This window comes from Myiozetetes cayanensis, unplaced genomic scaffold, assembly GCF_022539395.1.
Source record: "Myiozetetes cayanensis isolate MyiCay16 unplaced genomic scaffold, myiCay2020 scf7, whole genome shotgun sequence".
Classification (NCBI taxonomy): Eukaryota; Metazoa; Chordata; class Aves; order Passeriformes; family Tyrannidae; genus Myiozetetes; species Myiozetetes cayanensis.
Genome location: NW_026087964.1, coordinates 20510734 through 20522358, shown reverse-complemented (window position 1 = coordinate 20522358; position 11625 = coordinate 20510734). Strand labels below are relative to the sequence as shown.

General features: G+C 41.1%; 1 protein-coding gene across 1 annotated transcript in view; it reads left to right on the top strand.

Annotated features, from left to right (window-relative positions):
• Positions 1–7478: 7478 nt before the first annotated feature.
• Positions 7479–11625, top strand: part of RBM47 (RNA binding motif protein 47) — an 80303-nt gene continuing 76156 nt past the window's right edge. Inside the window, exons 1-2 of the mRNA XM_050338443.1 lie at positions 7479–7574; positions 7821–7963. Coding sequence (XP_050194400.1) covers positions 7935–7963 — 29 coding nt within the window. The 5' untranslated portion in view covers positions 7479–7574; positions 7821–7934. The remainder of the gene's footprint in view (positions 7575–7820; positions 7964–11625) is intronic.

Sequence of the window (11625 nt, the reverse complement as noted above, 5' to 3'; positions counted from 1 at the left end):
GGATACAAGTATATATTAAAGAAGAATGGAAACATCACATCTCAGATATCGAGATTTTTGTAAAGCCATTGTCATCATTGCTCTTCTTTCTATCTTCCTCAAGAAAACTAAGAACAAGAGCAAACGAATAAAAATTTCAATTTTTTAGTAAAGATCCTTGCTTTGAAAGGGGAAAAATATGTCACCTGGTGAAACTTTTCATGGTGCTGATGTAAACAGAGATGTGATGGCATGAAGCTGGTGCCACTGGGGTAGCTTGTGTGCATAAACGGGTCTGTTCCCAGGTGGTGGCTGTTCCTCAACAGCTGCACATTTCTTCCCCACTGCCTTAAGCAGTACCATGCTGGTAGCTCAGGGGCTATTTATGCTGAGTTAGATGACTTGACCTGAACAACATTTTGGGAGTGCTTACATAATTTTTATCTGTTGATTCAACTTCAGCTTGTACTAACGAAGTAGTAGCAGATGGAAGGGAATAGTGTCAGAGCCCTCTAGGGTTTTGCTTGGGGTCTGCCTGAAACCTTTTCACAGGTGCTCAAAGCCTACTTTTAGTTTTCTTACTTGCTCCTGCACACTGGGTAGAATCTATTATTTTTGCTACTTGCAATTTTAAGTTGCAAATTTTGGGAAAAGGAAGGAAAGAAGGGAGGATGGAAGGAAGGAAGAAGGAAGGAAGAAGGAAAGAAATAAGGAAAGAAAGAAAGAAAGAAAGAAAGAAAGAAAGAAAGAAAGAAAGAAAGAAAGAAAGAAAGAAAGAAAGAAAGAAAGAAAGAAAGAAAGAAAGAAAGAAAGAAAGAGAAAGAAAGAAAGAAAGAAAGAAAGAAAGAAAGAAAGAAAGAAAGGTGAAATGTAGTAAAGATTATGGAAATAGAAGAGAAAAAAAAATATAACAAAAACACAAAAGCCCCTTGGTCATCCCAGTAGAAAGTGCTGCTAGAAACACAGTCATGTCAGCATTGGCCCGAGGGAAGGTGCTGCTGACTGTGTGTGGTGTGTTCTTCTCTCTGTCTCCTGCTTAAAACAATTCTGTCTATAATGCTAGTAGATATTTTGGCTTTGTCAAGGTAATTATTAGCAAACCACAAATTACTAAGCTAATAGAATTTTATAACCCCCACAATTAATGCCTATGAAATTCATATAAACTCTCTACTTTTGTAGGAGCAGTCTGACAGGGATGGCAGAGTCCCATTACACAGCACAGAAGGTGGCTGACTTCCAGGCATTGTAAGTCATTGGGTCTGTGGCAACTTGTACTTCTTACTTCTGTTGGGAAGAGACTATTTTAGGGCACACAGATTTATTTGACCTTCTCTTACTAAGACCAGACTAAGCCATTAATTTTTCTTCTAATTAATCAACCTGCCAAATATTTCATATGAGGAGAAAATCTACAGAGGAGATAACGTTTATTATGATCACTAATGTAGCTTATCTTGCTGTAGATCTGGAAGGACTTGGCCTTGGATCAGCATCTTGTTATGCTAAGTGCTGCCAAATGTAGATCCCATCCCATGTTTTTCCCCATAGAACTTATCATCTGAATAGACTTCTTCAACAGGTCTTCCTCAGCATAGGGTGCACCTGGACTAGAAACAGCAAGAGTTACCTTTTTTGTTATTAGTTATTACTTATATTATATATATTTTACTCATTCTATATGTATTTTAAGGAATTACTTAAAAAATTAATTTGATCTCATGGAGATCGGTTTGTGACATCTAACACCCATTATTGAATGAGTGTACCAGAGTGGGTATTAGAAATAAGAGCAGTTTCCAGATTTGAGTATTGATGCAGAGCTTTGCTGAAAGCCAAGGCAAATGCAAAGATAACCATAATTTCCTGCTGAACTTTGAGCATATGCCCTTCTAGGGTTAGAAGGTCAAGAACACGAAAACTGAACATTTTTACAAAAAAGTGTTATTTAAAAGTGTTACTTCAAGTGTTCTTTAAAAGAGTTTTAAACTGAAAGAGGGTAGATTTAGACTAGATTTGAGGAAGAAACTCCTCACAGTGCGAGAGTTGAGACACTGGAACAGATTGCCCAGAGAAGTTGTGGATGACACATCCTGGAGCAACCTGATCTGGTGGAAGGTGTTCCTGCCCATGAAAGGGGGGTTGGAATTACATAATCTTTAAGGTCCTTTCCAACACAAATCATTCTATAATACCATGATTATTCATGGGTGAGTAGGTAGACTGGAGACAACTGAGGGCTCAGAAGCTGCTTGCTAACATAGAAAACAGAGAAGATAGACAGTGTACAGCAGTGCAGGTGAACAGTCCTACTGAAAGCCTATAGAGGAGCCTTCTAGTTTAGAATCATCTGTTGCTGCAAATAAACTATTTCATTATTATTTGATTTCTTCTGTGTCCAAGAAATCACATGCTTAAATATTTTTGTAAATAGTCTGAATTGCAATAATTTTTCCTGGTTTTGTTGGGGGAAAAGAAAAAAATGCTCTTTTTAATTTTACCTAGCTATATAACTAAAAAATAATATCAGTGTTTATTAACATAAGGCTTATGTGGGACAGAGATCTTGCATATCTGGGTGACCTTCCTTTCTTTTCTGCATTGTAGTCCCACGGCCTGTGTCTCGTGTCCTGCTGGACTACTTCTGTGCATTGGAGGGTGGAGGAAGTTCAGCTCTCCCCATTATTTTTGCGTCCCTGTGTCATTTGAGTACATTTTTTTCCTGCTAATCACCCATAACTATTATGGGATATGTGTGAGCACCCCCTCTCTCCCACAGTCACAAACCTTCCTAGTTGTTCCCCTGACCTCTACAGAAGCTCACACCCAGCCAAGCACTCAAGTGCCTACATGTACTACAGTGATCTGATGTTGTCTTGGTGGCAACTCAGACCTTGCTTCTTCTGTGTGCTAAGGAATAGAAGCTATGAATATAGGCAACTCCTTTGCTTCCTCCCCCTGCCCCCTTTTACAAGGATTAATAAATAGCTGAATTCTACTTGGCTTGATTTTTGTTCTGTTCTTAGGGTTTGCTTTGGTACATAACGATAATTTCCTGCTGAACTGCTTCTGCTGCACTTTGCCTGTTTCACTTCCCTTCCAAGAGAAGTGACTGCAGAGTAAATACCAGACCAGCACTGTGTGACTCCTAGCCAGGGTTAAATCTGACCACATAGCCTTGTGACTTTACCCAGCTTCTGATTTCACCAGCGGTGGCTTCCAGTATTGAGCTAAGGAAATATGTTTGTTATGAAATGAGAGCTCAAGCTTTCACCTGTGAATTCTCAGCCATCCACAAAGCAGAGCACATCTCCAAGATCTCCTGTGCAAACTATCTGCTCTTCTGATCTGAGAAATTATGAGAGAAGAGTAATGCTACATTGAGAGTGTTTTATTATGAGGACTGAAAAGCCACTTTGTATGTGTGAGAGAGCTTAGCATAATAATAACAGAAATTACATTACTATTATTATTTCTGTGCTGGAGGCAGTGCTGCCTGTGGGTCTATGAAAGTGTGGAGCTCTCTTCCCTCCAAAGTTTTAATAAAATCAAGAGAGAAGAGCAGGAGCTTGTTGCAGCACTCTGTGAGTTGTGGGTTTGGTTGGAGGGTTATGTAAGGGCATGTTTACATACATCCAAGGTGCATCATGCAGACAGCTCTGAACTAAAACACCTCAATCTACCTCTCTGGCTCCAGGAAGCCCCAAAGAGTATTTTCTAGCCAAATGCAGCAGGAGCAACTGGCATATGTACCAGACATGCCCGCTGCCCTGAGTAAAGGGCTTACATCAAAGATGAAATAGAGCTGCTGCTATCAAAGAGGGATGTAGCTGTGGCATCCCCACCCTGGGGCTGCTGGAGGCAGAGCCTCTGACAGCTCGAAGGCCCTGGGCAAGGGGAGCAGCTGTGGAGACACTGTGGCTGCACTTCTGTGACTGGGGGCTCCTGCACACAGCAAATGCAAACCTAAAATCAAAAGACTGCTTTGTACCCAGCTCCCACAGGTGTAACTGGCTACTCAGTGACTGAGAGCCAGGACTTGGAGGCTGGAGGAGGGTTCTTGCTGTGAGATGAAGGGCAAAGAGAAGACAGCTGCTGCAGCACAGCCAGGAAGGCTGCATAGCTTCTGCCAGTGCCAGGGCACACCTCCAGGCATGTCATCCCCATCCCAAAACATGGCACTGAGAATCTCTCACAGCTGTCACAGCAGACAGTATTAATGAGGGACTCAAGGAAAAGGCACCAGTGGCTTTACCTGCTTTTTTTTGTTTGGAGATTTTATTTGGTGTGAGGACAGCCTGGAAGAATGCAGGAGGTTACTTGCAGGAAAGAAGTATTACTATGACCTGGACTGGTGCTGCTGGAGTCATGGCAAGGCAGAGGCAAAGTGCTGAGATGGAGACAAGAATGAGAAGGGCTGAGACATTACCAGTTTAAATGAAGGCCTGAATCTGAAATGTGTGTAGATAAAAGAAGTAGCTCTTGGGAGGGCTAGGACAGTCAAGCCACCAAGTAGGAAAGCAAGAGGTACAGACTGGTACCACCTGGAGATGTTGGGGAGTGAGGGAGGTGACAGTGACTGGGGTTGTAAAGAGACTGCATGGAAGTATCAGAAAGAAAACAGAGCAGATGAGAAGATATGAGAGATCAGCTCCACACAAGACCTGTCTGGAGGAGAAGGTGCTGTGTTACCGACTAAGCATATTGAGATCTTTTACATAGGAAAGGGCACGATTTTACAGATCACTATCAGAAATGTTCACTCTCCAAGCTTCAACTTTAACTAGGAAAAAATCAAACACTGTCTGATGACTGACTTAAAGACAGAGTTTTTCCTCACTGAATTATATTTAAATATTTAACTTGTACTACAAAACATTCTGTATTAGAAAACAGAATTGAACTAGGGGTTTTTTAACTTTTTGTAAAAGTAACAAATGTTCTACTTCTCCAGTTTTCTGATAAATAGACACTCATTCTTGAGTAACAAACTCTCACTTGCCTTTTTTATAGTTTCCCAGAGAGAGAGAGAGAGAAAGTTTTTTCATAATCTCCTGAATGAAATGCAGTCACCATTTCAACATGCAGTTTCTTGCTGCAGTAAAGTCAGCTCTTGGCAGTAGTGATAAACTGCACAATAGGTATTACAAAACTGATACCACGCTAAACCATATTCAGAAGGAAGCATTACAAACTGAGAGGCATGCTCACCCCCTAGAAAAACCACTCCAATCCCCCTGACATTGAATGTTCATAGGTAGATGTCTTTTATTGCAACATTAACATCACTTTTGGAGGACCCCTTCCTTAATCAAATACTATTGCCTTTAAAGATTAGTGTTCACAGCCTAATCATGCTGCACTTAGCTTAATTTGCTTTGCTATGGACTCATTAAACTCTTTGCTTTTGGTCAGAAACCCTACCATGGCTTGGCAGAGGAACAGGAAATCTCTTCTCTATGCTGCAGGGTGACTGCTTTTTCATTTTAACCCATTGGCTGGAGGGTGCTGCAGCAAATTACATCTAGATCACTCTTTCCTTCCTTTGTAAAGAGCTGACAACCCCTTAAAACACTTAGTCAGCTGGACAATTGCGACAAGATGGAGAAAAATTATTCTAATGTCAAAAAAATGTCAAAAATGTCCATGGAAAGTGTCTCATTACACACAGTGAGCAGTAAAGTGTATTTTGATTGCTGGGTGAGCTATTGCCTGGCACCGGCTCTAACTAGACTCCCCTTGTGCTGTCATGCTCTTCACATGCAGCTGAACCGAATAAAGAAAAAAGTCGAACTCTTTCCTATCTTTGGTATCTTCCAAGAAAACCTATTTGAATCCTCCACCAGAAAGGTGAGAACTGGCTTGCAGAGAGGATAGTGAATCCAGTCTGACCAGTACTGACAAGGGTGCCTCATGGTAGGATAACCAATACAGCTGTTACAATAAGAGGAATTTTTGTTATTCAGAGATATGCCAGTCACAGGCAAGATCCATAAGCACATGTGAAGCGTCAGTAGAACAGGCAGAGCTACACTTTTAGCAGCAAACCTTAAAATAGTTGGCTTTACCACCCTGATGCACCCAGGACTTTTTGTAGTATAGCTGTGTTCCGGACATGCAGGACAGTATGTTCATATATCTTTTCATTTTCTGCACTATTCAATGTATTACAGAGGCACTAATTTAGAAGTAATCTGTACATGTTTGCAAGGAACTACTGCTGCCAGAAATTCCAATTTTGCTCCTCTAAATGGAGCAAATGCAGTGTAAGTTCTCTCTACATGAGATGGATTACCTGAGACCTTTATTAGCAAACTTACTGGATGAGGACACTATGGGAAGCGACACTTTGGACAAATGGATCATGACTTTAAAGAAGAGTATGATAGCATACTTAAGAGATTTTGTATCACTAAACCCTTTATTATTTGCTCTCTGGACTATTTTTCTTTACAGAATTTAACTGCATAAAATGTTTGCGGCTAATTCTGAATTCTCATTTTAATTCAAGTATTTTATGAAAATTTTCTCCATGATTATTTGCTCATTAATACAGATATGTTCTGAAAGATTTTTTATTATTATTCATGATTCATTTGCTAAAACTGGAATCATATCCTTTTATTAACTTTTGAATTGTGATAGAGAGAACACACTGTTAACTTGAACTTTGCAACATTTCACCGTGAGCTATATTATCCCAACAGTAGTTTGATTCATTGGTTTCTGCCTGAAGCAAAACTCTCTCAGGGAGTCAAGGTGGACTTGCTTAGGTAAAACCTGTGAGATTTTTCTCTACTGGAAAAGGAATACAATTAAAGAAATACATGTTTAGAAGGACAAAGTGCTTTTAACAAAGCAGCATAGTGGGTGCTCAACTCTGAATATTTCTTTTTAAAACTCAGAAAAATTATCAAGAAGTCTTAATTAAGAATTACTAAGAATTAATTAAGAATAAAAATAATTATTTTTAAAATTAGGAAGTATTATGAAAAACAATTTCACTAATTTTAACCTTCAGTATTAATTATTATTTAAAGATTTAACTTGCTGAACTTCTAGTTGTTGGAGGTTTGACGTATCTAGCTATCCTAGACTAAGATCCTCTATCTAGTCATCAATTACAGACGTTAATTGGGGTGGGGGACAAGTCACTAATCAGTTGCAGAAACGTCCTACACAGAGAAACAAATAGATGAATAAGATCTTTAGATTATTATTAGTGGTAAATGTTGTTCCGGTAAGTGTTTGCATATATATGATGGAAAATTTCTTGGGTTTTGGGGTTTGTTTGGGGTTTTTCTGCTTTCCAGCAGGGGGGGAAAAAAAAAAAAAAAAAGAACTACGTTTAACAAAAGTGACTGAGGGGAGAAGCAAAAAGCTTTTTCTCTATTTTTTTTTTCTGCTGTTGCATGACAATGCAAGCAGGAATTACTACTTTAAAAAAAAAAAAAAATCTGCTGGTGTGTGCTTCCTGTTCCAGTTTGTTTAGTCACAAGTCTGAATTAGATCTCTCTGTTGGTTGGTTTCGTTTACTATAAACAGGTCTTGTGCTTTGTTTCAATACATCAAAGCCCATAGCCAGGCACAGACAGGTAATGTAAAAGGGAGTGAGAAAGTTTACAGTCTTGCTTCATTGTTTCTTTAAGCCTTCCAGACAACGGTCAGGGGGATCACCCGGAGGTTAAAAGACGGCTTGGTTGATGTTTGGTTTTTGTTTGTTTTGTTGGCTTTTTGGGTTTTTTGGTTTGTTGTTTTTGGTTGGGTGTTTTTTGGTGTGTGGGTTTTTTTTTTTTTTTTTTTTTGGTAATAAGCTGATTTCTCTTTTTTTCCTTTTACAGAAACCACATGTAACTTTAGGTCAGAAAAGTGTAAAATGTGGCACTTCTTTAAACAGAGTTACCACTGCCTTGGGGTAACTGGATCAGGCAAATGTGTAGGCTCCTCTCCCTGCTATGCTGATGCCGGTGATGATGTCCTTCAGGTGAGTACCAGAGGTTTATTTTCTTTTCAAATCTTTATTTACCCGAAGGACGCAGATGGCTCAGAAAGGTATTTTCTCAAGACTGACACTGCCAAAAAAAAAAAAAAAAAAAATCACTGGTTTAGCCCTTTAAAGATAAATAGGAATCACTCCCTCTCACAGTATTTTTAGTTTGCTTCCTTCCAGCCTTTGCATCTCTCCAGGTTTCCCTCTCTCTTTTATTCTTTTTTTTTTTTTTTTTTTTTTTTTTAATCTGCCCTCTTAAAACAACAGGAATGCTGTACTGGCCCTCAGCCAGCCGAAGCTCAGCGAGCAGGGTAAAATTTCAGTTCAGATTTACGGGAAGGTGTTGGGAGTAAAAATCTGGTTTGGTGAGTTTAAGGCAGGGAGTAGTCAAGAGACAACCTTGCTACTGTGAGTGCGGAGAGAAAGAGAGGAGGAAGGGGGGGCACTATAATAAAAACCACCCAGGCTGTGGATTAGAGACCAATTTTTCCCCTGTCCGAGTTTCCGTGCGTGTTCCTGAGCTCTTGCAGCCTTATCGAGTTTGTAGGCAGAAAGTCGGGTCTGGGGTGGAAGAGCTGCGCGGTGCCGGCAGGGAGCTCAGCGCCCCGCTCAGCGCCCTGGAATGTGAGGCTTAGGGCAGAGGCGAGCAGGGGCTTTGGCTTAGCTGGTACTAATTGCAAGTTTCAGTGCTCAAAAACTCTGTTTAAAAAAAAAAAAAAAAAAGAGCCAAGGGAGGGGGTTAACACTGGGAGAGCTGGAGAGCTGTTGCTCCAAGCAGCAGTGCAAGGAGTTGCTCAACTCTCATTGAGCAGCGCGATAGGAAGGACAATGCGTTAGGTCGCTGCCCCAAAACGTTGCCGCTGCTGCGAATGGTGCTGGGCGCTGAGGTGGGCTCCAGGTAGGTACTGTCGCTTTTCGGTTTGCTCCGCACTTGCTCTGTCCTTACCTGAGTATTGGATTGTCCTTTACTCTTCTGTGATTGGGTTGACAATGTAAGCAAACAGAAGATCACTCAGAAAACACATTTAAAATTATTTTAAGAGGGGGAAGGCAAATGGAGAGGACTGAAGAAGTTCTCGGTGAAGTTTTGTTGACTCTTTCCAAGTGACAGATTTCTGGTGATTCTGAAGAAAGATGAGAGATGAGAGCAGAAGCAGGTATTAAATAAGGATAGAGTGAGAAGTGATTTGCAGATCTGAGAATTTTAAATTAAAAGATATATATTTCTTCATGTCAAAGAAAAACCACGGCTGGATGTGCCTGACGTCTTCAGAGTCAATTTCGGAAGGAGTATTTTGTTTGTATGGCTGCTTCTTCTTTTTGAACATTTAAAATACTGTAGTTTTTACGGAACGCAGAGCGGTGGTACAAGTGACAGGGAAGTGACAAGAGGGCTCTGAGGCTGCTCTCTGCCAGTCTGGTATAGACATTAGCATAACAATGGGATCTTATCTGTGAAAAGTTTCTGAAGACTACTTAAAATACATGTATCGATCAGGAGGTCAAGCATCTCCTTCATGCTGAGGTACGTGTGATTAGATGAGAAATACCAGGTCTCCTTATTCACATTAAAATAAATAGCAGATTTTAAAATTTATTTTATTTTATTTTAGAGGTAAGGTTACACAGCTCATTTCTTCTTAGGAATGTAAAAGAAAACTTTGAGCTAAAGCCAAACTATTGTAATAGTTAAAGATGGGCTGGGACCTAACAGGTCGCAAAATCCCTCCTAAATGTTATGAGCTCAGCTGGGCTGACCCGGCAAAGGGCAGGAGCATTCAGCGTTAGGCTGAAATGAGCCGCCTGAGGCTAACGCAAGTTGAGCATCGGTGCTCTTATGTGCCTCCTAGACTTTGCAAATGATAATCTGGACAAGCCTGCAATTATTCTTTGCCAGTCGGGCCGAGTTCACATGATGCGAGAGGGGGAACTGGGTGCGTTTCGCAAGCGCGGCGGCTCCGGGAGGCCGCTGGACGGAGCGGGGGCTGCGCCCCGGACCCCGCGCCGCAGGTGCCGGGCCGGAGGGGAGAGAGGTCGCAGGCGGTGTTAGGCGGAGCCTGGTATACAGCTGGAAAACTGGAAGGCAGCATGTACTCTCAGAGAGCAAGGGCAGATAACGCCAGGAATGGGCCGCTTGGTGTCCGGCAGACTCGAAGCTAAAGCTAACAGACTGCTGTCTGGGAGATAACCAAGAGACAAACACTCTTTTTGCACATTCGTTCTCTCTCTCCCCACTCCTCGGCATATTCCCGTCCTGGAAGAGGTTGCTCTCCTGGCTTGCTTCAGAGCTGTGCATCCTGCTGGGAGCCGCGGGCACATGCTCCCACCTCGCCTCCTCGTCCGGGGAGAGCCCAGCTCCCTACCGGGCTTTTGGGGGTCTGACCTCTTCTGAGACACCTACTAGGAGTTGTTAGGGAAATATTTGGAGCTGACTGGCATGTAAATAAGGTTGTTAATAATTTCTGAGTGTCCCTGATGCAGCTGGGGATGCAAAATATTTGTTTGAAGTTTTAGAAAGTAAAGAAATGTGCTGCCTTCAATACAACAGATTGAAAAAACGTTGAAAACTTTGGAATAAAAGTATTTAATATAAGCAGCGGAGATGGTAGAGCTTTCAGGGAATACCATTTCTGTGGCAGTTTGGTCTGAAACCTTGACCCTGTGTGGCCCATGCCTGGCCAGCTTCGGCAGGGCTACCTCTGGCACTGGGGTCTGCTTTTGCAGCTTCCCACATTTTGGAATTTTGGTTTCCTCCACATGGCAGAGCCCCTTCACTTTGAGTTCTGTGAAATGTTATACCCTCTTATGTGATAGCTGTGACACCATCTGACAGAAGGCAGAGGGGTTTTCTTTTGCTTGTTAGGATATATTTTTCCCACTGTCAGCTCTTTCCCCCAGTAAAAATTAAGATCACTTGGGTCAAAAGCTGGAAATTATGCCTTTTTTTATTAGCTGAATGAAAATATTTAATCCCAGCAACATAGATGTCAATTCTTGCTTCTACCATCATAGGCTTTTAGCGGCTCTGACAACAAATGAAGTTGATTTTTATGGTCATAAGTGAATACTGAATTCCTGTTCATTGGGTTGGCAATGGCATAGTCAAAATTTATTAATATAATAGCTAGAGAAGAAGATCTAGGGGTTACTGTGGAGTGGGTACATGAGTACCTGTTGATTTATCACAGGAGCCCACAGTACTGTAAGAGTGACAAACTTCAGCAGATGTTATACCACACCTAATAGGTGAAAAAACCCCATAATCTTGGCTTTTTAATTCAAACTGCTGGCCCTGATCATAAAACAACATTGCTCTGTTTTATTGAGAAATTTAATAGGGGCAAGTATGTGCTCTTTGTGAAGAAATGTTGCCACATCCTGTTCCTGTTGGGAAAAAAATCAATTACTTGGATGAACAAAAAGATCAGGTTTGCTTTGTAGCAGGGAAGCAGATCTGACAGATTAACTATGAAGAGTCTACCTCCATGCCAGTATATGGGTGTGTGTAGTTGCCTCTTTTGTAAAGAAGTTGAAATCTCCAAATTACCGATGACCTAAAATCACAAATCCTTCCTTATTCTGTAATCACTTCAAAATTTGTTTCATATGGGGATTTTTAAGTGCAATTTTCAAGGTTGTAAAACAAATCCTGTGAA